The 25,595-nt window shown below is 39.9% G+C and overlaps 2 protein-coding genes across 2 annotated transcripts in view; one reads left to right on the plus strand and one right to left on the minus strand.

Moving 5' to 3' along the window:
* lamb2l (laminin, beta 2-like) overlaps positions 1–9,930 on the minus strand; it is a gene marked incomplete at its 5' end in the record, with an annotated part of 80,855 nt that extends 70,925 nt beyond the window's left edge. The window contains 2 exon segments of the mRNA XM_079580770.1: positions 878–1,120; positions 9,921–9,930. Coding sequence (XP_079436896.1) covers positions 878–1,120; positions 9,921–9,930 — 253 coding nt within the window.
* A 7,652-nt stretch (positions 9,931–17,582) lies between these two features.
* LOC306981208 (uncharacterized protein) lies at positions 17,583–19,169 on the plus strand (the record flags this gene model as incomplete). The annotated part of the gene is made up of 1 exon (XM_079580771.1): positions 17,583–19,169. The coding sequence occupies one exon, from the start codon at positions 17,583–17,585 to the stop codon at positions 19,167–19,169; it is 1,587 nt and encodes a 528-aa protein (XP_079436897.1).
* Between the last annotated feature and the right edge of the window lie 6,426 nt (positions 19,170–25,595).

Raw genomic sequence — 25,595 nt, forward strand, 5'->3', positions numbered from 1 at the left:
CCTGTGCCCAACACAACCCACAGTAACACAACATAATCTACAGTAACATCAATTTTTTTTCATTTTTTTTTCTATTTTTTTCATATTTTTGTCAATTTTTTGTCAATTTTTTGTCAATTTTTTGTCAATTTTTTGTCAATTTTTTGTCAATTTTTTGTCAATTTTTTGTCCATTTTGTGTCCATTTTTTTTTTTTTTGTCAATTTTTTTTATTTTTTTATTATTTTTTTGTCCATTTTTTTGTCCATTTGTAGTCAATATTTTGGTCATTTTTTGGTCATTTTTTGGTCATTTTTTGTCCATTTTTTTGTCCATTTTTTGTCATTTTTTTGTCCATTTTTGTCAATTTTATGTCATTTTTTGTCCATTTTTTTGTCCATTTTTTGTCATTTTTTTGTCAATTTTTGTCAATTTTTTTGTCATTTTTTTGTCATTTTTTTGTCATTTTTTTTGTCAATTTTATGTCAATTTTATGTCATTTTTTGTCCATTTTTTTGTCCATTTTTTGTCTTTTTTTGTCAATTTTAGTCAATTTTTTGTCATTTTTTTGTCCATTTTTTGTCTTTTTTTGTCACATTTCCATCCTTGTTTTCGTCTCAGTTTTGTCGCTATTTCCACACCTTTTTTCCAGAAGCTTTTGGATTGGGGCAAAGCCAAACTGGAGAAAACGTGCTCGGTTCAGGCGGGAGTTAAGGGGTGAAATAAACAGGAAATAAGCAAAGAAATAGCGCTTTGGGGGGGCAGTCTTGTCTCTCAGCAGCCCCCTTGCCAAAACACCTGCCCGCGGCCCTGGGCTACAGAAACTCTCAGAAAGTCTGCAGTAAAACTCGTCCCGTTTCCGTGTCTGATACAAAACGTTAAAGAGAAAAGACTCTGACCTGCAGGAGAGACAATCCTCTGTGTCCAAACTCTCTCCAGACTCTCCAGACTCTCCAGACTCTCCAGACTCTCCAGACTCTCCAGACTCTCCAGACTCTCCAGACTCTCCAGACTCTCCAGACTCTCCAGACTCTCCAGACTCTCCAGACTCTGGCGTGTGGCTCTGTCCCGGGGCAGCGCACACTTCCCCCCGGCCCGTCCTCTGCTCGGCCGTGAGTCCCGCCCCCAGGAGCAGGTGGAGACTGGAGAGGAAGCGAGGAGGAGGGGGAAGCTGCAGACCCGGAGGCAGATCCACCGTGAGAGGGCGCCCTCTGCTGGACAAGGCGGAGCTCGAAGGTTAATGTTGATCTGCTCCACCTGAGGAGTCCAGTTATTGACAAAACAAAATCCTTATGAAGACGTTTGTGAAGTGTTTTAGAAGCTCCTGTTGACTGATAAAGAAAACAAAACAAACCTAACATTAACCCGAACTACCCCAACCTAACATTAACCGTTTTTTCACCGTTAAAAATACAGTAACATGATCTGTTATTACAATTACAGTGAAAAAATGGCAACTGCAGCTGTGGTTGCGAGTATATTTTCACCATTAAAAATACAGTAAACATGTAAACACGGTTACGGAATCAGTATATAAATTCAAAAAGGCTTTTAAACCTTTTAAAATGACATGTTTCAAGATTAAAATTTAAAGACGCAACCTTTTATTCAGCTGCCTGATTTCTACCATGAAAAATGTTGTATCACTTTGTCTTTTTTATAAACCAGGCAGCCGTGGTTTTCAGCTTTAAACACAACATAAAATCAAACAATAGTGTAAAATACCTTAAATAAACAATTAAAACTACTATTGCAATACATTTATTTAAATGACAACTTATGCACATTTTACATGCAGCTAAAGACTTTTGTTTTTCTGGCACTAAGTGCTGACATTAATGAGGGACTTTTAATGTGCTATATTTGTTGAACTGTACAAAGACAAAAGCAGTGTTCTGTGGGACACTTTTAGTGAGGATAAACCAAACACCGGGTTAAGGCGCCGATACCTTAACCCGTGTGCAAAGGTTTCTACTTAAGGTCAACTCACACTACACGACTTTTATGCCCGATTTCTCAGTCGCGTCTCGTCGAAGGCAGTCACACAGAGTCGGGTGGTGTAGTGTGTGGGGGGGGGGGGTCGTGTAGTGTGGGGGGGTCGTGTAGTGTGATTTTACCGTCCCAAATGTGAATGACAGAGTGATATAAAGACAGGAAAACACCGCCGCGCCTCCTTTTTTCACTTCTCTGTTAAACCAGCGGCACAAACGACTCATTTCACGGCCACAGCCCCACACACGAAACAGCACAACTTTATATCAGCAAAAGTTCACGACAAACACCTTTTCCAGCTACATTTCAACCACGAACAGAGTTTAGCTTCACTTACTGAGTTTGGAGACGAACTGTTTAGCTTCACCTCCCTGCTAACGGCAGCTAACGGCGGCTAGCCTCCCCGCTAACGGCGGCTAGCCTCCCCGCTTCCTCCTCCGTCTCCTCCATCCTGAGGTCCGTCTCCTTTTCTTATTAAATCCACTGAAACACGTCCCGCTTCTTCCTGTCGCCGACGTTTATCTCCATGTGACAGAACTATAGCCCGGTTGAAGCTCGGTAGTAGCCGTAAGCTAGCGCTGCGGTGTTGTGACATTGTTGACACCGTTGACCAATCGGGACACACACGTTATCCCACGCTCACAAACACAGGCCTGTCTTTGCTGATCTGGGGTCAGTTTTGAAGCCGTAGAGACGACAGACGCGCTGTGTTATAAAACATCAGCTGTTTGTCAGAATCGTGAGTCGCTCTGACGATTCTCAGGCGTTAAGTGTGAACCCCCAGACGTTCTATAATCGACCTGAAATCAGTCGTGTAGTGTGGACCCCCCATTCTATATGAAATCGTTTACGACTAGAAAGGTCGTGTAGCGTGTGCTGGCCTTAACAGGCATGTGCTGAAAAGTACCATAGTACTAGCTGCAGATACTGTAGTTGTAGGTTAGAAGAATAGTCTTTTTCCAACAGTCCATATGAATGATGTTTTTTTGGCAAGTTGTCCATACATGAGATGTGTGTTGCAGGACGAGGGGTCCTTGCGATTTTTCTTCATCCAGCAATCCCAAAAACTGCAAATAAAATAAAGTCATTAAATAACTTAATATGAAAAAAGTATGCCGTTTTATTTATTATTATTATTTATTTATTAGTTTTTCCTATTAACAGCATTACATTTTCACAAGTCATACCTCATTCACTGGGTCCATGATCTCTCTGTACAAGACTAAAAATTTCCTCAACAACAAAATAAGTTTTCCTCCATAGAATAGTACTGGCCATTAGAACGCTGTGATGTCACCTGCAACCCAGCAATAGCGTATTTATCGCACCATTAGGCGCACCTGATTATAAGCATCATCAATGATAATGTTTATTTTCATACATAAGGAATAGGCTGCGTTCACGTGACATCACAACATCCTAAAGAGCCATAGTTTAACATTGAGGTGGATCAACTGACGGTAACTATGGTAACGGTGGTAACTGACAAAATGCATATTTTTATGTCTTTGTTTTTTGGCTCATATCTCAGTCATTACTGGAGGAATCCACATGAAACAAAAACTGTCACAAAGTTCATCGTCTCCTCTGTCGGCTCATATGAACTAATGTACAATTATTATCTCTGAAAAATGTCAAAAAGTGGTGACAATATGCGAAAACATGACCATGATGTTGTCCAATAGAAAAGACTTTCAGACAAAAAAATAATCTCACAGGTTTGTGAATCCGATCACGATCAGACACTGATGAGGAAAAACATTTGTCAATTTTCGTTTTGGAGATTTCTTCCAAAAACTGCATTTCTCCCATAGAGTTGCATTGGCCCCGCCCTCCATCTGACATTATGACATCATCACATTCTAAATCGTGAACGCCGCCTATACAAGGTGCATTCATTAGTGCTGGTTTATCTGTAAACAAAGGCACGATGCAGAACAAATGAAACTGAGATCCCCGCACCGGGATATAAGGCGCACAGTTAAAGAGGGGGTGTTCTGCTTTAAAGAGGGGGTGTTCTGCTTTAAAGAGGGGGTGTTCTGCTTTTGTCAGTCCCATAGCACCAGTCTATATCCCACTACAATGATGACAAACCTTCTGCTGGTCTGTAAATGCAGTAAATCAGAATAACTGCCTTGTATAAAATGTCTCTCTCAAAATGGCTGTAGTGAATGTCTTGAAATAGGCCTCTGTCTCTTTAAGAACCTCTGAGCCTTTAGACACGCCCCCTCCACACGCTGTCTGTGGCATCAGTGGGGAGGGGGTTCTGCTGAGGAGCAGTGGTTGGTTACTCGGCTGGTGACCAAAGCTCGGAGGCGTCTCCAGGAGGTGGGGGCGTTCCTAGGAGGACTCAGGCAAACCTATCCCTAAAATGGCCGCCATCAGCCAAAAACTCAAAAAAATGTGACAAAAATTCAACAAAAAATGAAATAAACAAACAAAAAGTGACAAAAAAAAATGTGACAAAAACTTAACCAAAAAGTGACAAAAATTCAACAACAAAAAAATAAATAAAAAAATGTGACAAAAATTCTACAAAAAAATTACAATAAAAATAAAAAAAAATGTGACAAAAACTTAACCAAAATTTGACAAAAAATCAACAAAAATGTGACAAAAACCTATCCCTAAAATGGCCGCCATCAGAGTTTTTACAGATTACTCAGAAATACGTGAATGTGCCAAGGCAACACTTCACACACTTTGACAATGTGGTTCAGACTGGCATAAAACACCTTGTTCTTATATGAAAAGATAAAATGACAGAAAACTTGTATTTTTTCTCACATTTATCCCAGTGATCGACAGCAACAGCTTCAAATTGATATCTGTAAATATACATTTTTCCCTGTTCACCTGCAGTGTCTCGCCTCAAGAACCGTCTCTCTGAAAACAGCTGTGCAGATGTGCGGTCAGTGACGAGGAAGAGGTCTTAGCTTTCAAATGAGGCGTGACACTGGCCAGGCTGTGAACCTTTAGATTTGGGTAAAGCTGAACTGGAGAAAGGTGAGAGGACTGAACACTCTGCAGATACTCGAGTACTGTCCCTGGAGTAATGAGAGTAATGAGAGTCCTCCAGCCGCTGCAGATGTTTCTGTTTGTCATTATTTTGGAAAAGCAGCTTTTAACCCGTAAAAAACAGATTCCAGTCATTCCTGACGCCGGCGCCGCAGCTGCACCGTCTGCTGCGGTTTCACAAACACGGCCCGGGGGCCACACGCGGCCCTCAGGCTCCAGGGCCGCACGTCCACTGTGGCCGGAGGGAGTTTGGTTCATACGAGTTTAATGCTTCTTCTTTACTTCAGCACAAATTATACAGTAAAAACTGTGATTTACCAACAGAAAAAGTAGGTTAACAGGTTCATGGAAAATTACTGTTTATTTTATAACTATATTTTTTTGAAAACTGTGACATTTTACATACATTTGCTGCAAATATTACCGGTTTACTCTGTTAATGCTGAGTAAACTGTACTTTTCAATCAAATCCGTACAATTATTTGCAGTTAATAATGTACATTTCACAGTTAGATCATGGAAAATGTACATTTTTACACCGTTAAGGCGAGACGCTGCAGGTGAACAGGGAAAAATGTAAATTTACAGATTTCAATTTGAAACTGTTGCCGTCGATCACTGACATAAATGTGAGAAAAAAATACATGGCAAGTTTTCTGTTATTTTATCTTTTCATATCAGAACAAGGTGTTTTATGCCTAAAAATGCCCCAGATTTCACATCTTTTCAGCGACGAAATCTGAATAATGGACAGAGCTACATTTAAATGTATGTTTTCATTTTATTGATGAATGAGTTACCAAGACTTTCTCAGAGGGGATTCAGGATTTCTTGTTTAGTTTTAAAATAAGCTGTTTTTTAGTGGAAAAATGTGTAAAAAATTTAATTTTCGCCTCATTTTTTGACATTGAAAACTCAATAAATGGGGCTTAAGGGATTAAATAATAAAAAATCCCTCTGAAAAAATCTTCCAAATATTGTTCAGTCCAAGGCTGGAAAATGTGAAGTCTTTAGGTCCGACTGACGTGGACATAGTGTCGCCACAATGACAGAAACATGTGTTTGGAGAAAAAGGCCCTTGAAATTGCATTCTCCCATATAAGTCTATGGGGGAACATTGAATCAGAGCGATATTTAAACATGTTATTGTGAAGATTAGGCATGTTTTCTGTTTCCGGGTGAAAGTTTATATGTTCAGAGACAGATTTAGCCCAAAACCTGAAAACTGAAAAAATTGAGTTTTGCCTGTAGTGCCTCGCCTTAAATTTAAAGAAATGCAGGTTTTTATAATGACATATTCTGTAGCCACAATTACGCCCATTTACTGCATTTTTCAACATACATTCTCTGTAATTATTACAGTTTCCTCTGTTAACCTCTTAACTCCCGCCTGAACCGAGAGGATCTCTTCCCTCACGTCATCAGATTTTTTTTCCATAATTTTTTTGTTGGTTATTCAACTAATTTGTGTAACTTTTTTGTCTTTTTTTGGTCCATTTTTTATCACATTTTTGTCACATTTTTGTCATTTTCTTGTGACATTTTGGAAATGGAAATGTGACAAAAAAGTGAGAAAACATTGACAAAAATTGACAAAGATGTGCTAAATATTCTACAAAAAAATTGCAAAAATGTGCCCAAAAATGACCAAAACTTGATTAAAAAAATTGGCAAAAAAATGTGATAAAAATTTAACCAAAAAAAATGACAAAAAAATGACAAAAAAGTTACAAAAATGAGTTGAATCCCCAACAAAAAAATGATGGAATAAAAATGTGATGACGTGAGGAAAAAGATCCTCCCGGTTCAGGCGGGAGTTAAGAGGTTAAAATCAAAGATCATGAAGTTTTGTGACATTGTTGAGTTCCAAACTGAACAGATGTTTTACAAAGCAAGATACAAACTGTTTCCAAACCAAATACAAAGAAGGTTCTAAGAACGCACTGGTCGTTCTGAAATAAACTTCAGACTCAGAATCACAGCTCAGCTTTGAAAAGCTTCAGCCTGATGTTAATGGTGTAAACGATGTCCAAACATCAACCTGTTCAAATATAAATACAAACAAAAGACTTCAGAAAAGTGCAGAGGAGAAGAAACGCGTTGCCACTAGGGGGAGCTGCAGGATCAATCTGCTGCTCTGAACGTTCTCATTCTATTGTTTATAATTGTAAATAGAGAATCAGGGAAGGCAAGCTACAAAATCTGCTGAGAGGCCCCTCGTGGAGCGACGATTTTCTTTTTTGTAAACAGACCGAGGGCTGAAGCCGATGATTTTTACCCCAAGGTAAAGCACAACACTGGAAACATGACTGTCTTAAATGAGATAAATGACTTAAATTGCTTGAGTAAAAGTTCTTCGTTGAATTTCAGCCGGTTTGAACTATACAAACGCTATAGCGCCGATGGAACAAGAATAAGATCAGATTCAGATTCATTTTTTGGCCATTTGCAGTTTGAAAAACCACATTGGAAAAAAATGTGCAAAGAGCTCAAAGTGCGATATGTAAAACACGTAAAGAGACACAATATAAAAAACAGAACAAACAAACACTGTCACGATAAAGCCTAAGGGCAAAATACTGTACAATAAAAGTCCACACAGATAAATATAAATAGAAGTGCCTTGTTTAAAGTGATCACAGCTTGAGGAAAGAAACTTTTCATATGTGGATCAGTAGAACATATGATGGAGCGATACCGTCTAACTGAAGGAAGCCTCTCAGAAAAGGCCTGAGCCGGGCGGCCTGAGGCGTCACTGGCGAGTTTTAAAGCTCGAGTCAGTCGTCGAGCTTTACAACTGTGTTCAGAGCCTTCTTCTTTTTCAGAGTGAGACCAAACCACACGGTGATACAACTGGTCACTCTCAGTTACACAATAATAAAAGTTCAGGAGAATCCCAGTATTTTGAATCTGTCCATTAAATTCATGTTTCAACAATCTTATTCATAAACAATCTATTTTTGTACAGTCCAATTATATATAGGAGCAGGTATGCTGCTGGTCCCAGAGTCCAGACTAAACATAATGAGGCTGAAGATGTGAGACAGGCCTCCCCCTAACACTGTCCAAAAAAATCTGTTCCTCAATGTCCTGCCTTTTTCTTTTACCCAGGGATCAACTAAACTCAGATTATTCAGTCATTAGAACATCATTAGCATTAGCTTTTTGAGAGTAATACTGAAACAGAATGAAAACCCAGTATCCCCGGCTGTGGTCATGTCCGATCCCCATACCCCGGGTTTGGAAATACTGACCTATGTGACTGCTGTAGCGTGAAAAGAAAACCTGTGACACTCTCAGCACAAACCCAGTGTTCTGCATCGGAGTCCAATGACTGTAAGGCAGAGATCTCCTCCAGCCTTTTTTACCCAAAACATCAGAAAGCTACTTTTGCTATGAAGTCACTTATTGCAACTATTGACTGAGGTGAAACATAATTTCAACACAATTAAAGAAAGTGAATTTGATAATTATACTTAACTTTTAGATTCTGTTCAAAATGTTCAGAACAAAAAGAAAATGCCTGTAAAATGTGACTTATGCAGCACATGCAGAAATCACCGGTGTACAGTATTGTTGATCTGGGGCCGTCCACCACAGACTTACCCTGAGAGTGCTCAAGTTATCAAAACGTCCCTGAAGTCATCATTTTTGGGTGAAGGAAAAACACTGCAATGTATCACAGAAGGCTTAATGTTCAACTGGACTTTCTTTTTTTTTTTTTTTTACATTGTCGCCCGACGTTTTGAGAATCATCCAGTTACTTCCTTCAAAAGCTGCTGAGTCCCATCAGATGTACAGTAGATTGGGTGGTGACATACTTCAAAGTAACAGGTGCTGTGGATTGCACCGTCACCAGGCACATCTTGCCAAACTTGTTGGAATTTAATCGGCGCATTGAATTGACTTGTATGTATAAAAATTCCCAGTTGAAGATGAACCATTCTGTGTTGTATCTGCCTGGACGATTGAGGTCAATCTTTGCTGCATTAACCCGGTGTTAGGGAGTAACAGAATGCATATATTTAGAGTACTCATTTTCAGTAACTGTATCCAGTACAAGGGAAACGTTTTCCAAAATAAATTCCATGGCAATAGAAACAAAACAAATAAATCCACATTTACAAACTGAAGTCAAAGCCACCACCTCGATCCTGTTCACTATTTTTCAAATGTACATGTTCATACTGATACTGAAACATTTGTTTGACAAGCCTCATAGAATACAGGTCTCATTGATACTCTGATTAAATGAATAATTCTCTGAAACCATGTGACCTGTATGAAGATTCTCTGAAACCATGTGACCTGTATGAAGATTCTCTGAAACCATGTGACCCTGGCAGCTCTAACCCCAACCCTATAAAAGAGTGATGTGCCAACGATGCCACAGTTTCCTGTCCCACAGTGAAGGTAAGAGTGACTCTTCTTAACAATGGAGGCTCTGTAATGACTTACACTATTGTCACCAGTTTATAAATGTGGCTTAATTCTTCCTTTTACTACTTATTGAATATTTTGTTTGTTAAATATATGTGATAACTGTCTTTGAAGATGATTACTGTGAAGTGTCTCTTAAACTGTGCTTCTCTTCCACAGATTAACGAAGACTACGACACGTTACCAAACTCAGAGCAGTGTTTGTAAAGACCGAGCTCGATCAAAACGTGAGTTTTATTTATTTATTAATTTCACAGGGACATTGACAACTGTCAACTGTGTTGCACAGACCAGAGTTAGCTACAGGCTCATGTTCCTCCGTGGTTCCTGGGCAGAAACAGCAGGTTTATACAATTCTTACTTAGAGTCCATTCACAATCTAAAATACAGATGTGCTAACGCGGCTAATGCTAACAACCACAGCAACATATAAATCCTCTCACTGAGGAGGGCCTGCTCCTGCTTGTAGCATTATTATTGTTAAAAACTTACCTTTGAACATGCCGCCTTTAGAGCAGATTCAGACTCTGGGAGCTCAAACAGCTGTAAACAGGAGGTCACATGGCTACTTAATATGCGTAAACAAAAGGACATAGTTCAGCTCTGATTACAGATTTTGACTTGATTGTATTAGAGTCGGACTCTGCTCTAAAGGTGACATGAAGCTCTGCAAAGGTAGGTCTTTCCTCATAGTAATGATGTTTTAGCAGGAGCACACCTTCCTCAGTGAGAGCATTTAGAAGCTGCTGTGGACGTGAGCATTTGCCAAATTATCATTAGTGAATGTGTTTAGCCTATATATTTATTATGGAATCATGTCTGTTCTACAGAGGACAGCACGGCCTTACAGCATGACCCATAATGATCAATCAAAATGGTTCTAGACTGTGATTCATGTAAATATTTCCACAGTTCTGGCTCATTTACAGTGACGTGAGACAGACATCAAGTTCTGGCCGTGAAAAGCACTGTTTAACCCTTATGTCATGTTAAGAAACACTGCCCTAATCTCATGTTAGTGGCTTTTTGTGCCACTTTTTTGACGGCTGTAAAAATATTGTAGATTAAAAAAAATCTAACTTTTTTCTCTTAATTATGTTAATCCACTTTTGCACAAAACTATCAAAGTCTGAAAAAATATAAAAATATTTTACTATTATAAGCCAGTTTAAAAAAATAACAAAAAACGTAATCATGGCTCTGCCGTCACACTTTAAAACCAGATTGTTTTGGTTATTTGTGTTTCTTCTGATCAGAGGAGGAAACATTTGTGATTTTTATAGTTCAAACTGAATTTCGAGCAATTTCCCTGAAATTGCATTTTCAATGCATTTCTATGGGAATAAACCTAATCTCACAGTGAGGCTGTTTCTGTGGAGTTATGAGGCTCATGGGGGAGGAGCTTATACAGGGCCTTGGGGGAGGTCTGTGAGAGGTATTGGGGGGTGTTGGAGGGTTTGTAAGTTGGGGGTGGTTGTCTTTGGTGGGGGTATTTGTCAGGTGTTATGTTTACAGATATGACTGAAATCAAGGAGCTCTTTATAAAACACACCTTGTGAGAGCGTGTGGGGGTGCACTAGCCTGGCGTGGGGTGGAGGTGTGATGGCAGATGTTGGGACTGTGTGGGTGATTATACTGGTCTAGGGCGGGATGTAAGGGTGTTGTAGGTGGGGTTGAGGGATATACTGGTTTGGGGCGGGGTCTAGGTGTGTTTGGGGGATGTGTGTGTATTTTTTATAATCTGTGTTTAGGTGTGTTTTATAATAGCTGCTTGATTACATATTTGTAAACAACCACCCCCAGCTTACAAACCCTCCAACACCCACCAATACCTCCCACAGACCTCCCCCAGCGCCCCGTATAAGCTCTTCCCCCATGAAAATGCATGTTCAGAGCAAATGCTCAAAATTCAGTTTGAACTGTAATAATAATAATAATAAATATAGCCACAAGCGGCGATTATCGGCCCTTGCCGACCGCCCTGCCCCCTTTTGTCTCCCTCAATCTACATTTACGGTATTGTTTGTTTTTTTGTTTTTTTTCCCGAGGGTCTTAGTTTTAGGATTTTTGGAATGTGCTAATGTGCCCTCTCGGGCAAGTTTTTGTCCGAAAAAACGTTTTTTGACAATGCTGAGAACTCTGCTCTTAATTTATACATTATTCAGAGAAAAATGTGTCACCGCGTTTCAAATTATTATGTAAATGACATTTTTCTCTGATTTCCTAAACGGTCGACTCAAATGAAAGTCGGCATCATTTTCAAGTCTTTAACTGGTTGAGGATCAGTATTTATTTCAAAAATAAATACAGTAAAAACCTCAAAATCCACCAAATTATTCTGCAACTCATTGTTTCAATACATTTTAAAGCTTGTAATTAACTGAAAATGGTCATTTGTTGAATCTGTAGCATTAGGAGGTCATATTTACTGAAATCAAAAGATATTTCAATCAAAAACATCTCAATAGGTCGAGTTATATTTTACCAAAGGAGCTTCTTTGAGCAGCTTCACAATTCTTAAATCCATTAAACTTGTGAGTTTCTGCTTGGATTTCTTTGCAGGATGTTAGAATAACCCTTGTGTTGCCTTCGCTGTAACGTTCCGGACATTTGGATGCAAGGTGACACAAGGGGGCGCCCTTCCAACCAGTGTTAAGTTTGAAAACATATTTTAATTTAGTTTGAGTCTTTTGACAAAAATGTAATTCAATTTTAGTCTAGTTTTAGTCGACTGAAATTAAGACTAATTGAGTGGACTTTGCATTGATAATCTTGATTCTAATCATGTTTAATGTTGTTCCTCTGCTTCATGTTTCTGCTCCACATGAACAAAGCTCAGAGCTGATCCTTTAAACATGATCTGAGGCTCTTTCAGACGCTCAATACAAGTTTGGATGATTTTAGTCTCTCCTTTTCATTTTTATTTAGTCTGATTTTAGTCGACTCAAATATCTGGACATTTTAGTCACAGTTTTAGTCTCATGAGAAACTTTTAATTTAGTTTTAGTCCAATTTTAGTCACAAAAATATCGCTTTGACTAAAATTAAGACTAAATATTTTAGTCGACGAAATTAACTCTGCTTCCAACCTTCTCAGTGTAAATGGGTTAGGGTTAGGGTTCTCTCTTTCTTCAGAGAGACTTTAGGTCAGACATGAGTGACAGTAACATGAGGCTAAACACACTGAGCTCTTTGTTTGCAGTAAAAAGGCTGAGGCCTCATTGCTCTTCAGTCACAGACTGAGAAGTGAAGAAGGAAGTCATGGAGCTTCTGCTTTAGACACAACTTCAGACATAATATATGGAAAAATATTATTACAATTACAAAAAGAAAAATATTTGAAAATCACGTATCTAATCAAAAATGTGTTTTTTTATTTACTCTCATTCTAAAAAACTAAAAAACCCAAACAAACCCAGGTCATTTGTATCTGCTGTAGAGTCATGTTTGTCCCAGTTCCTCTGAGTCGTGGTGCAGCAGGACTGATGTGGACAGATGTTACAGAAGAAGCTCGTGAGGTTCATTTCTTCAACAGTTACTATAGTAACTATTTCCCCCAAAGTGAAAGTAGATCTACCACAGTCCTGTCCACATCTGTCATGGTCCACCATGACCCACCATGACTCAGACATGACCTACAGCAGATACAAATGTTAGAGTTTTTTTTTTCTTTTGTTTTTTAGAATGCGAGTAAATAAAACAACATTTTTTGGGGGATATTTTTCTTTTTGTAGTTGTAATAATAATTTCCCATATATTATGTTTTCACTACATATTTGAGTTTCAGAATATGATATGACTCTTACCTGCAGCAGAAGTCTGCAGTTCTGTAGTAGTAGAAAATAGTAGTAGAAATGTATTGTCCCCGTGGGGAAATTCATTTGCAGTGAGTGGAGATACACAAATATAACAGTGACACAGCAGACAGATCCAAACACTGACAACACACAAAAAACAAACCACGGCCCGGCAACCTCAGTTTAAATTATGTTAAAATCATGATCTACATTCCTTAAAAACCTTCTCTGACAGACCAGCTGTGCAGAATAATAATTGGTTGGTTACTTCGTATTGTTGGTTTGTTTAATTGTAAAATAGCTTGTGCCACAAATGCCTGGTCCTGTTTTTAGTCAGGGCGGGGCTCCTGTACCTTCGACCTGAGGGGAGCAGCTCAAACTCTCTAAACAGAGAATGTTCTGAGTCCGATAATATCATGTCTGCTTTATCTAGAGCTCGAGCAAAATAAATGTCCTGCAGACCCTTCAGAGGAACACCGAGGGTTTTGCTGCGACTGTACATATTTTCCTGAGGGAGTTCTTTTGTGCCTCAGTCATGGCCCCGAAACCAGCAGATGATCCAGGAAGTCAGAGCACTCTCCACAAAAGCAACTGTAGAACATTTTCAACATGTTTCTATCCACCTGAAAGGACCAGTTTCTTCATAAAATATAGTCTCTGTTGACCCTTTTTTGTGACGTGATCTGTATTTAAATCCCACTTTAATTTGTCGTCTAAGATCACACCCAGATACTTGTGCTCAGAGACAGAATCAATGACTTCTCCTTTTATGATGGTCGGGCTGTGTGTGGACTCCCGCCTGAAGTTGTGTCTAAAGCAGAAGCTCCATCACTTCCTTCTTCACTTCTCAGTCTGTGACTGAAGAGCAATGAGGCCTCAGCCTTTTTACTGCAAACAAAGAGCTCACTGTGTTTAGCCTCATGTTACTGTCACTCATGTCTGATCTAAAGTCTCACTCTGAAGAAAGTCAACTCACATTTACACTGAGTAGATTGGAAGGGCGCCCCCTTGTGTCACCTTGCATCCAAATGCCTGGAACATGACAGCGGGTCAAAAAGACCCACGAAGGCAACACAAGGGACAACCTCCCAGAGCTGCTGTTTGGATGAAAACTGCCTCCCACCCTCACAGAAGTTTTGCTTGAGGCTCCAAAGGTTCTCAACAGGGTTGAGGTCAGGGGAGGAGGGGGTCCACATCATGAGTTTCTCTCCTTTTCTGCCCATAGCAGCCAGTGATGCAGAGGTTTTCTTTACAGCAGGACATGGTGTGTTTTCATGATGAAGAGGATTTTGTTCGGGAAAACACGGCTCTTCTTTTTGTAGCAGAGAAGAAAGTGGTCAGTCAGAAAGAGGTCATTTTCAGACCTTCAGGGATCCTAAAGGGGCCGACCAGCTCTCTCCTCATGATTCTGACTCCGCCCCCTCCTTACTGACGTCACAGCCTTGTTGGGACATTGTGGTCGTTCATCAACATCCATCTGACCATCCAGGGTCACACGGCCTCATCAGTGAACAAGACTGTTTGAAAATGAGTCTCATGTATTTCTGATCCACTGCAGCCGTTTCTGCTTCAGCTTCAATGAACAGTTTAGGGGAGGCCGGAGAGAAGGTTTATGCACAACTGCAGCCTCTGGAGGGTCCGACACCTTCATGTTCAGAGACTCCAGAGGCACCAGCAGCTTCAAATATCTGTATGCTGCTTTGTAGCAGCTGTTCTCTTAATCTGATGTGTTTGTCTGGCTGAAACCGTCCTCATTGTGCCTTTATCTGCACTGAGTGTGTCTGAATCATCCACAAATCTCTTATCAGTTCGATGATTACTCTTAATCTTTCATGAAATATTGAAGGTTTTCATACCTAGACCAAGACATTCAAGTATTTCACACTTTTCATCAGCAGAAAGACCCTTTTTCTTTCCCATATTGCTTGAAAATGATGATCTGCATAATAAAGTGGAACATCCTTTTTCAGTAGTTTTTCCCTTAACTGGGCTTAACCTGAAACTACTCATCCCAGGTCTCTGAGATTAATGTCAGTGATTCATAGAGCCCCAAGACACGATACCATCCATGAGTTTCATTATTATTGTTGTTTTCTTTACCTTTTTGATACTGAAATACAATTTTCATAATAATTTGGAGCGTGGTGTATGAATTTGTATCACGCTATATCTGAAAACTGAAGCATATTTTTAAATGTAAATTAGGTTGAAAATACTTAGTTTGTCCAAGTACTTTGGATAACCTTTGGTTCTTCACGTCTCTAGATCTTCTTCACCAGGTTTTCCTCGGAGGAGATAGAAAAAGCTCATGTTGCTGAATTATGGAGTTTAACATTTTTCCATCAGAATAAAATGGGACATTCTGGTCATCGCTACGGCAACACCGTGAAAAACATGGCATAGGTGTGATTGACTTTTCTGATCGGAGCGACTAAATAGAATTTTGTGCCAAATTACTTAAATTTTCGTAAAACTAAAATTTGTACTCACCATATAATTCCTATAGGGGGCGCTATTGCGCCAAATTTGAATTTTGCCTAATGAGAGTGTTTAGGACTGTGACTTTAACACCTGACAAAAAAATGATCAAAATCGGGCTTCATATGTGCGAATGGGAGCCATTTATTGTTTGCGATTAATTGCAAAAAACTTCATCCATCCAAAATGGCCGACATATTGCCACAATAATATTTTTTGCTCAACTTGTCATGATGCACGTCTGTACCGATTTTTAGGATTCTACGACAAACTTCATTTTTTCCCGCGTCCTATCTCGCAATGTTAAAATAAAACTGAGGTGGCGCTAACGCGCCATTATTTTGAAATACAAATTTTGGAAATAGTCAAAAGTTTCGTCGGATCAGGGTTTTTTTTGGGCCAAAATCTGGGACTTTTCGGCGATGTTCACTGGGTGAAAATTGCGACGGCGCGAAAGAAAGAAAGAAAGAATAATATTCTCACACAAAAACAGTGTTTCCGCTTATGCGGGCACCATAAACTATATATTTGTGGAAAGTGCTCGCGCATTCCTACCGCATGGTAGAGGTCCAGTCGCCCATTGACTTTTATGGGTTCTGTACAATTACAATGTTGATTTTTGCATTATATATGTATGTGCACGAGACGTGCACGACAAGAGGAGTGCATTAGTGTTTGAGAGGAGGGGAGCGCTTCGCGCTCATTTTTTCTGTGCGCTCTGTGCACTTTGAGTGAGTGTCTGTCCAATTACAATGTTTGTTTTCTGATACATGTGCACGCGCTTCGCGCTCGTTTTGTGCGCTCCTCTATACGATTACAAGAGGCCCTTCACCAGCCCTGCAGGCCGCTCAGGCCTAATGACAATAATGCATTGGTTTTATACAGCGCTTTTCTGGACACTCAAAGACGCTTTACATTGCACTGTTCATTCACTCCATACTCAGTGGTGGTAAGTTACTATTGTAGCCACAGCTGCCCTGGGGTAGACTGACAGAAGCGAGGCAACCAGTCTGCGCCATCGGCCCCTCCGACCCCCACCAACCACTCACTCACTCACTACATTCGCTCGGCTTCCTGGTGTTACTAAACGGTCTCCCATTCAAGTACTGACCAGGCCCTTCCTGCTGAGCTTCCAAGGTCTGACGGGATTGGGCAGAGCAAAGGCGGTACAAGCACAAAAATCACTGTAAAAAAAATCACAGTAAACAAATCACTGTAAAAATCACGAATGTTTCCTCTTCTGATCAGACGAAACCACAAAAAACCAAAACAATCTGATTTTAAAGTGTGAAAAAGTGAGTTTATAATGGGAGTCAATGGGACAGAAATGTGAAAACTCAACTTTACATAAAAACTAAAAAAACTGTAAAAAGCGAAGAGTGTTTTAAAATGTAAATCCAAATTCTGCCCAAACTCACTTTTTATATGTGCCCCGGCACGAGAACGAGTGACAGAAGTCGGCAGCCCAAGTTTCAAGAGAAACGCAAAAGAAGTGGATTGACATAATTATGTGAAAAAAGTTAAAAAAACAACAATATTTTTTACAGCCGTCAAAAAAGTGGGACAAAAAGCCACTAACATGAGATTATGGGCATCAGTGACCAATATAAAATGTTTAAATTATATTTTGATAATGTTTTTTAACCAAAAAATATTAAAATATCTCAAATATGGAAAAAGTTAAGGCCAAATTAAGAGCAAAAAATTGCAAAAAGTGCCACGAAATGCCCCAACAGAACACAAGGGATGCGCAAAATGACTGAACACATATTTTGGAAATAAGAAATTGGAACATGCCAATATGAACCAAAAGAAATGAAACTGGTTTGATGACAAATTTAACAATGATTTCTGATTTGTCTCTTCTTTTAGGTGAAAAATGTCATCAAAGCTTGAGAGGTGCAAAGAAGAAAGCACAAGGACCGATCATGGACCCCCTGAGCTTTATCAGCTGAAGCTGGAGAGAGAGAATCTGGACAAACTGCCAGACAAAGATTCTAAGCTCAGGAGGCTTACTTTTGGGAAACGTGACTCAAAATACCAAAATAGAACCATTCTTTTGGTGGGAGAAACTGGAACCGGGAAGTCCACTCTGATAAACGCTTTGGTCAACTGTGTGATGGGGGTGGCGTTTGAAGACAAAGTCTGGTTTGAGATCATCCCGGAAGAGAAGGACTCCGACAGACACACAAAATCTCATTCGGGCAGTCTGACCTCAGCAGTGTCCGTTTATGAAGTGTTTGGATTCGAGGGGGCAGTGGTGCCTTATTCCCTGACCATCATCGACACGCCGGGATATGGAGACACCAGAGGAAAGGAATATGATGACATTGTGACGAAGAAACTCCAGGACCTGTTCAGTGTCCCCGAGGGCGTGGCTGTTATTGATGTGGTGGGTTTGGTGGTGAAGGCTGCATTGAACAGGCTGGACGATAAAATGACCTACATCTTCAACTCTGTCACCTCTCTGTTTGGGAAAGACATGGAGAAGAACATCGTGGCTATGCTGACTCACTCAGATGGAGGAACACCAACAAATGCCCTCCGAGCTCTAAAGGATGCAGGGATTAAATGTGCCTTAGATGGAAAAAAAATGCCCATGCACTTCATTTTCAACAACCGCCAAAAAGAGAAGATCGAAAATGAAAAATTTGCACGATTCACCTTCGAGACCTCTGAAGATGGAATGAAACTTTTCACTGATTTTCTGGGCCAAGCTAAGCCACAGTCCCTGAAGGAAACAGTGAAAGTGATGAAAGAGAGAATCCGACTCACAGCTTGCATCCAGAACCTGAAGGAACGTGTGCATGAAGTGGAAATGAATCAGAAGGTTATCGATTCAGAGACAGCACAACTGAAGAAATTTCAAAGTGAGATGATGGAAAATGAAAACTTCTCCTTTCCGGTAGAAGAAACATACAAAGAGAAAGAAGAGATTGATGCTTGGTGGGACAACAAAGCTGTGACCTGCGAAAAATGTAAGGAGAACTGCCATTACCCAGGATGCACCTGGGCCTGGGATCCTTCCTGGTGTGAAGTCATGAAAGATGGGGCCTGTACCTCATGTTCTGGCAAGTGCGCAGTAAAATCTCATGTGAAAGAGAACTGGATCTACGTGACCCGCACCAGGACAGTGACCAAGACCAAGGCCGATATGAAGAGAAAGTATGACATCAACAAAGCCCAGAGTGACCAGAAAAGCAGTCTGTTGGAGGAAATGGAGAGACAAATGTCTGAGCTGGAGAAAACCAAAAACCAGATTCTGGATCAGTCCTTCCACATCATTGAGCAGCTGGAGATGATTGCCCTAAACGCTGACGCCTTGTCTACGTATGACCATCTGGAGTTCCTCATCAAGAAGATGAGCGAGAGAGGAGACCCGATCAAGCTGCAGAAACTGGAAAAAATGAAAATTCGGATGGACCAAAAGAACAAAGCAGCTTTATCCTACTACAAATTGAGTTAAACTAGTTCACAATAAAAGCTAATTTTCACAATACAAATAGCATCAACGTGAATCAACTTTTACTATAAGTCTATTGACTGATTTAGAGCATGTAATAGGTGGAATGACTTTTGTGACCAATAAATGCAAGTTTTGTGTAAACCACTTATTTGTGACAATGTGTGCTAAATTGTTTTCTTTTATATTTCAAATTTTCTGTTTCTGTTTTTTTTTGTTTCAGATAACTGCACACAATAAATCACATGTCTCTGTCCTTGCTGAATGGTACAACTATTAAATCTCAAGAAATAAATCATAAATTCTTCCATTGTGTCTGATTGCTGTGTTAGTATTTTGAACTTCCATCCATCCATCCATTTTCTTCCACTTGTCCGTTGTCGGGTTGTGGGGGCAGCTGGAGTTGCCCAAATCACATTGCACCAGCCCTTATGGCGCCTCCTGCAGGTGGTGGGTCCACAGAAGGACGGCCTCATGGTTCTAACCGGGCCTGTTGAACCGCTCTTTGTCTGACCCGTCACCTATAGGACCTGTTTGCCCTGGGAGACCCTACAGGAGCACTGAGACCCCGACCACAGAGCTCCAGGATCATTCAGGCTCAAACCCTCCACCACGTTAAGGCGGCGACTCCAGGAAGGGAGTATTTTGAACTTAAGAGCAGTAACCATAGATGGCTCTTTTAGTAATGTTATCAGCATTTCAAAAACATAACAATTACGAGAATTATATATCAGTAAACAAAAACTCACTGGAAATAGTTTCCTTTTACAGGGAGACACTACAGGCAAAACGACTTTTTTTTCAGGTTTTGGGCCAAATTAGTCTCTGAACATATAAACTCACCTGGAAGCTAAAGATATACCTATAACATGTTATACGAGAACATGTTTAAACATCGCACTGATTCAATCTTTCTCCATAGATTTATGTAAATAGAGAATTGTAATTTCAAGAGGCATTTCATCCAAATGCATTTTTCGCAAATCGGTGCGACTTCAAATGCAGACTTAGCGTTAAAAAGGAAAAACACGCACATCCAATCTAAATAGTGTGCAGGACCGAAGTCGACTATGAAGCTGAAAAAGAAAAACGTCCGCACAACTAAAATAATTCAAAAATTCAAATACAGACTTCAAATTTAGTTTTGGACTGAACAATAGTTTTAATATTTTTTCACAGTCAAGTTTAGTTTTGAATATCTATATAGATATATTTGAATATTTGAAATTTTTGATAGATTTTTTTTTCACTGAACAGCTTATTTTTGAACAAAATAAAGGGCTTTGTTACAAATATGTCACAAAATAAAACCATCTATTTGAATCTGGCTCAAACCATTTGTCACCAAAAATATGGAAGATTCAGGGCATTTTTTGGCATGAAACACCTTATTTTTTATATAAAAACATAGAATAACCGAAAACTTGCAACACTTTTTCTTATATTTACATCACGGCAGGGGTTTCAAATTGATGTCTCTACATTTTAAAAGTTTCCCTGTTCACCTGCAGCGTCTGACCTTAAACAGGATCTGATAGGCTCCGCCCCCTCCTTACTGACGTCACAGCCTTGTTGGGACATTGTTTCCATTCACCTCCATCCATCTGAGCATCCAGGGTCACACGGCCTCATCAGTGAACAAGACTGTTTGAAAATGAGTCTCATGTATTTCTGAGCCACTGCAGCCGTTTCTGCTTCAGCTTCAATGAACAGTTTAGGGGAGGCCGGATAGAAGGTTTATGCACAACTGCAGCCTCTGGAGGGTCCGACACGCCGTGGGGATCTGAGGTGGAGCCCCACGGCGCACTATATACCCCCATTCATTTTAATGCATTAATAAGTATAAAGGGCACGGTTTTACACGGTGAGTTTACGGTTGAAATGGGGACTGTTTTCGTGCGCTGCGCTGTGATTGCGATTACAATAGGCCCTTGCGCCAGCAGGCCTCTGGGCCTAAAAATGTACTTTCATTTGAATACAGAATTAACTTTGTGTTGTATCGCCTGTGTAGCATGTATGATGCTGCAGTTAGAGAATAGTACTCAGGTATGATGTGATGATAGGCTCGGTTATTCAGAAGACAAGGTTCGGCTCGGAGGAAAATGAGGTGCTCAATGGAAGCGGACACAGTGTTGCAGTTCTTAATTGTAGTGTATTTGTTTTTACAGTGCGGGGGAAGTATTTACAACATATTTACACAGTGCACACGATTGATTGACACAGTCAGTATCAAGAGTTCATTGGTCTTAAATTAAACCATTAAAACCGAGTCCAAAGTTCATTGGTAGATTGTCCGTATTGGACGATTGAGCGTAGCTCTGTGTGTGTGTGTGTGTGTGTGTGTGTGTGTGTGTGTGTGTGTGTGTGTGTGTGTGTGTGTGTGTGTGTGTGTGTGTGTGTGTGTGTGTGTGTGTGTGTGTGTGTGTGTGTGTGTGTGTGTGTGTGTGTGTGTGTGTGTGTGTGTGTGTGTGTGTGTGTGTGTGGCTGCAGCGCCTCCTACCTTAGTCTTTTGGGCTTTTTTCCGTAGGCTCGAGGCCTTAGCTCGCCATCCAGCATGGAAACCTGGCCTGTACAAAACAGGACCAAGCAATCAATAACAACCAGACAAACAAACCATCTTTACATCAAACAGCAAAGTCATGCATGTACACAGTGACGTGCACAGACATTTTGAGGGGCAGGTGCTCAACCAAGACAAAAGGGCACCCCTGCAAGAAAAAGAAGTGATTTTTCTGAAACTACTGACACTAACAGACCATTGATAAACACAGCAACATAAAATGTCCAATTATGTGGACCTATTAATAAACTGGATTGACTTTAGAGGACAATGTAGGACTATCACAAGGCTCTGCACTTAATATTAGCACAAATACAAATAAAATAGGCCAAATGCAAAGGTGCTATAGCCTACACTTAAAACATCTGGTTTGTCAATATCATTCCTTTGTCCATGTCAAAATTATCTTAAAAAACAATAATCCTCCCACAGATGCACAGTGTCCAGAACCCAGGCACCTCCTCACCTTCTCTGTCCCTTACCTCAGCTCACACTGCTCTGGACCTGGTCTACGCTCAGCCCTGACTTAGTCTGAATAATACAGCTCATTTTAAGATCATTTTATAGCAACAAACAGAACCGCTAAAGTGACTGACTTCTTACCACTGACGGTCTCGCCCTGTCGGCCCTTTCGTTTCCTCTCGTTTCCTTTCCCCTTAATAATCCAGTCATGTCGCGCTGGCTCGTTCATAAAGTTATCGAATTTACTTTGTTTACTTTACTCCCGTGTCTTAGACGGGCTGTACCATCTTACGGGGAAACACGGGGCCGGCACAGCTGCTCTTTATTGATCAGGAGCGTCAGCGCCGCCGCGGCTCGAGAGGCAGAGGAGGAGGCGCGATATGAAGTTGTTGCGCATTAAAACTGTATTTTCAGCACATGTTGGCTCAGTAGGGCAAATATCTAAGAACGATAATGGATGAATGAAATAACACTTAATATTGGGGAGAGAAAAAAACTGGTCTGGAGAAGGGCACTTAAAGGGCACAGGGCAAAGGGGCAGGTGCTTGAGCACCACCTGGGCTCTATCTGTGTAGCCTGATAAACCACACCCACCTTCTTTCTGCACGAAAGAAGGTGGGTGTGGCCACGCACGGTAGACAAGTTGTTGATTGGCGGCTAAGGCCGAGCCGAACCAATCACGACCGTCACAGAGAAATGAGAAGGTTACGTCACTCGCTGCACCTCTGTGTTTTTAGTTTAATTAACGTTAATGTTACACTTTTGAAAGACGGGCCAACTCCTTCTTGGTGCAACATATTTATTTCCATTGGCACAAGCTGCAAAACATGTACAACAGTAATTACTACGGAGCTGCCTCTGTTTCTCTCATCTCACGCACTGGCAGGACTTCTTACAAAACAATACTTAAAGTCTGGAGTTGAACAATTTTACAATGTTCAAACTGACTGAGCAAAAACCTTTTTTAACTGTTTTTAACCACCTTTCAATCATGTATGAATTACCTTTTAATCATGTCTTTATCTTTTGTCATTACCGTTCTACTGTACCATATTATTACTTGAAACTTGACCTACTGTGTGACTCCATTTTGCTGCCTTAGCACACGTGCACTAGTAGCTTAGCCGTGCACATAACTGATGTGCTTATTGTAGCAACAAAACACAAACAATGTTAACCTGGCAATCCCTACCACACAAGTTGCCCCTAGCACAGTACTAGTACGCACATCTGAGTACCTATTTCGCGAACATAACCTCATACTGTACTAAATGGTATTTTGCTTGGTCACTGCGGTAACCGTTGGACCAACGTCCGCCATCTTAGAAATGCTAACTTGGTCTGGTACTCGTCTTAAACAAAATAAAGTTTACAAAACACTTCCTAACTAAACAAAACGTAATCTAACAGGTGCAGGAGAGACTCTACTACTGTTTATGTGTGCGCTTTTCCAACCAGCTTACCTGCAAAACATGTACAACAGTAATTACTCCGGAGCTGCCTCTGTTTCTCTCATATCACGGACTGGCAGGACTTCTTCTACAGCGCCAGCTACTGATACGAAACGCACCAAGCGCCCTCTGCTGGTGTACTCAAGTATTGCATGTCACATAAAACACAGTAAAACCTTACACATTGCAAAAAGCAAACAATTATAAACAGCATCTAAACTTAGTTAAATGAACTTAAAGAGTTTTTAATGGAGGGCAACTATTTTAATCTAAACAAGTAAAACACCTAGTGCCACATTAACATCAGCCAAAACTAATCATTGGATGAAGTAGTCAAGGATTTTGCCTCGCGTTCTCCGCGTGAGTTTATATTCACTTCATATTTGTTTAATTGGACACAGCTGTCGTCACGTCCGCTAATCGCTAATTGGTTTATTTCACTGACAATCTGTGCGCGTTAGGCCCCGCCCCTTCAAACTGCTCCAATTGCTCCGTGACCAGACTGACTCCCTGCATGGAATGAACAGGGAAGAATATGGCAGAGCCAGGCAAGTATCTGTGCACGTCCCTGGTTACACGTATGACCTGGGGTGGCAGTAGTGAGTATAAAATGGCCAACTTGCATCTCGACCCTTTAAAGCCTCCTTTCACTCGTCCGGACGGTCTGCGCCTCCAGACTGTTTCTAATTCATGATTTACTGAGCTTTGAACCAGAAAAACAAGGACAATTTGAATTGTTTTAATTATTTTTTATTATCTTCTATTATTATCTTTTTTATTATTATTATTAACCCCTTAACCCCCACCTGAACCGAGCACATTTTCTCCAGCTTTACCCCAATCCAAAAGCTTCTGGAAAAAAGGTGTGAAAATAGCAACAAAACCGAGACGAAAACAAGGATGAAAATGTGTCAAAAATGTCACAAAAATGTCACAAGAAATTGCCAAAAATTACAAAAAATTACAAAAAAAAAAGACAAAATGTGATAAAAAATTTGACAAAAAATGACATGACATTATTAAATAAACATAACATGACAGAGAAGTCGCTGCACGTTCTTCCTCACATCATGTCCGTGATCCACATTTATTCACAGGATGTTTCTTTTTTGCTCTTTTATCTTGTGTTTACTTCACTCTAACGTCTGGAAGTCATTGGCTTTGGGTTTGCAGATGACGTCACAGCCTGTTCTGTCTTAGGGAGTTCCCCAGGGGTCAGTTTTAGGACCGCTCTTTAACCCCTGTGGTGACTCTGTGTCGCCCTCTGCTGCACGAGCGACTCAAAAGCCTCACGAACGGAAGGTCAGGGGTTCGAGTCCCGGCTCCTGAAAAAATGACAAAATGTGATAAAAATTTGACTAAAAAATGACTAAAAAATATGACAAAAATTTGACTAAAAATGACAAAAAAATGACAAAAAAATGACAAAAAATATGACAAAAAATAACAAAAAATTACAAAAAAAATTACAAAAAATGACAACAAATCGACAAAAAAATGACAAAAAATCGACAAAAAAATGACAAAAAATTACAAAAAAACCGACAAAATGTGATAAAAATTTGACTAAAAAATGACTAAAAAATATGACAAAAATTTGACAAAAAATGACAAAAAATATGACAAAATGTGATAAAAATTTGACAAAAAATGACCCAAAAAACGACAAAATGTGATAAAAAAATGACAAAAAAATGACAAAAAAAACGACAAAATGTGATAAAAATTTGACCAAAAAACGACAAAAAAATGACAAAAAAATGACAAAAAAATGACAAAAAAACGACAAAAAAATGACAAAAAAATGACAAAAAAATGACCAAAAAATGACCAAAAAATGACAAAAAAATGACAAAAATGACAAAAAAAACGACAAAAAAATGACTAAAAATGACCAAAAAACGACAAAAAAACGACAAAAAAATGACAAAAAAATGACAAAAAAATGACAAAAAA

This window comes from Gobius niger (assembly GCF_951799975.1).
Source record: "Gobius niger genome assembly, chromosome: 22".
NCBI classification, from domain to species: Eukaryota; Metazoa; Chordata; class Actinopteri; order Gobiiformes; family Gobiidae; genus Gobius; species Gobius niger.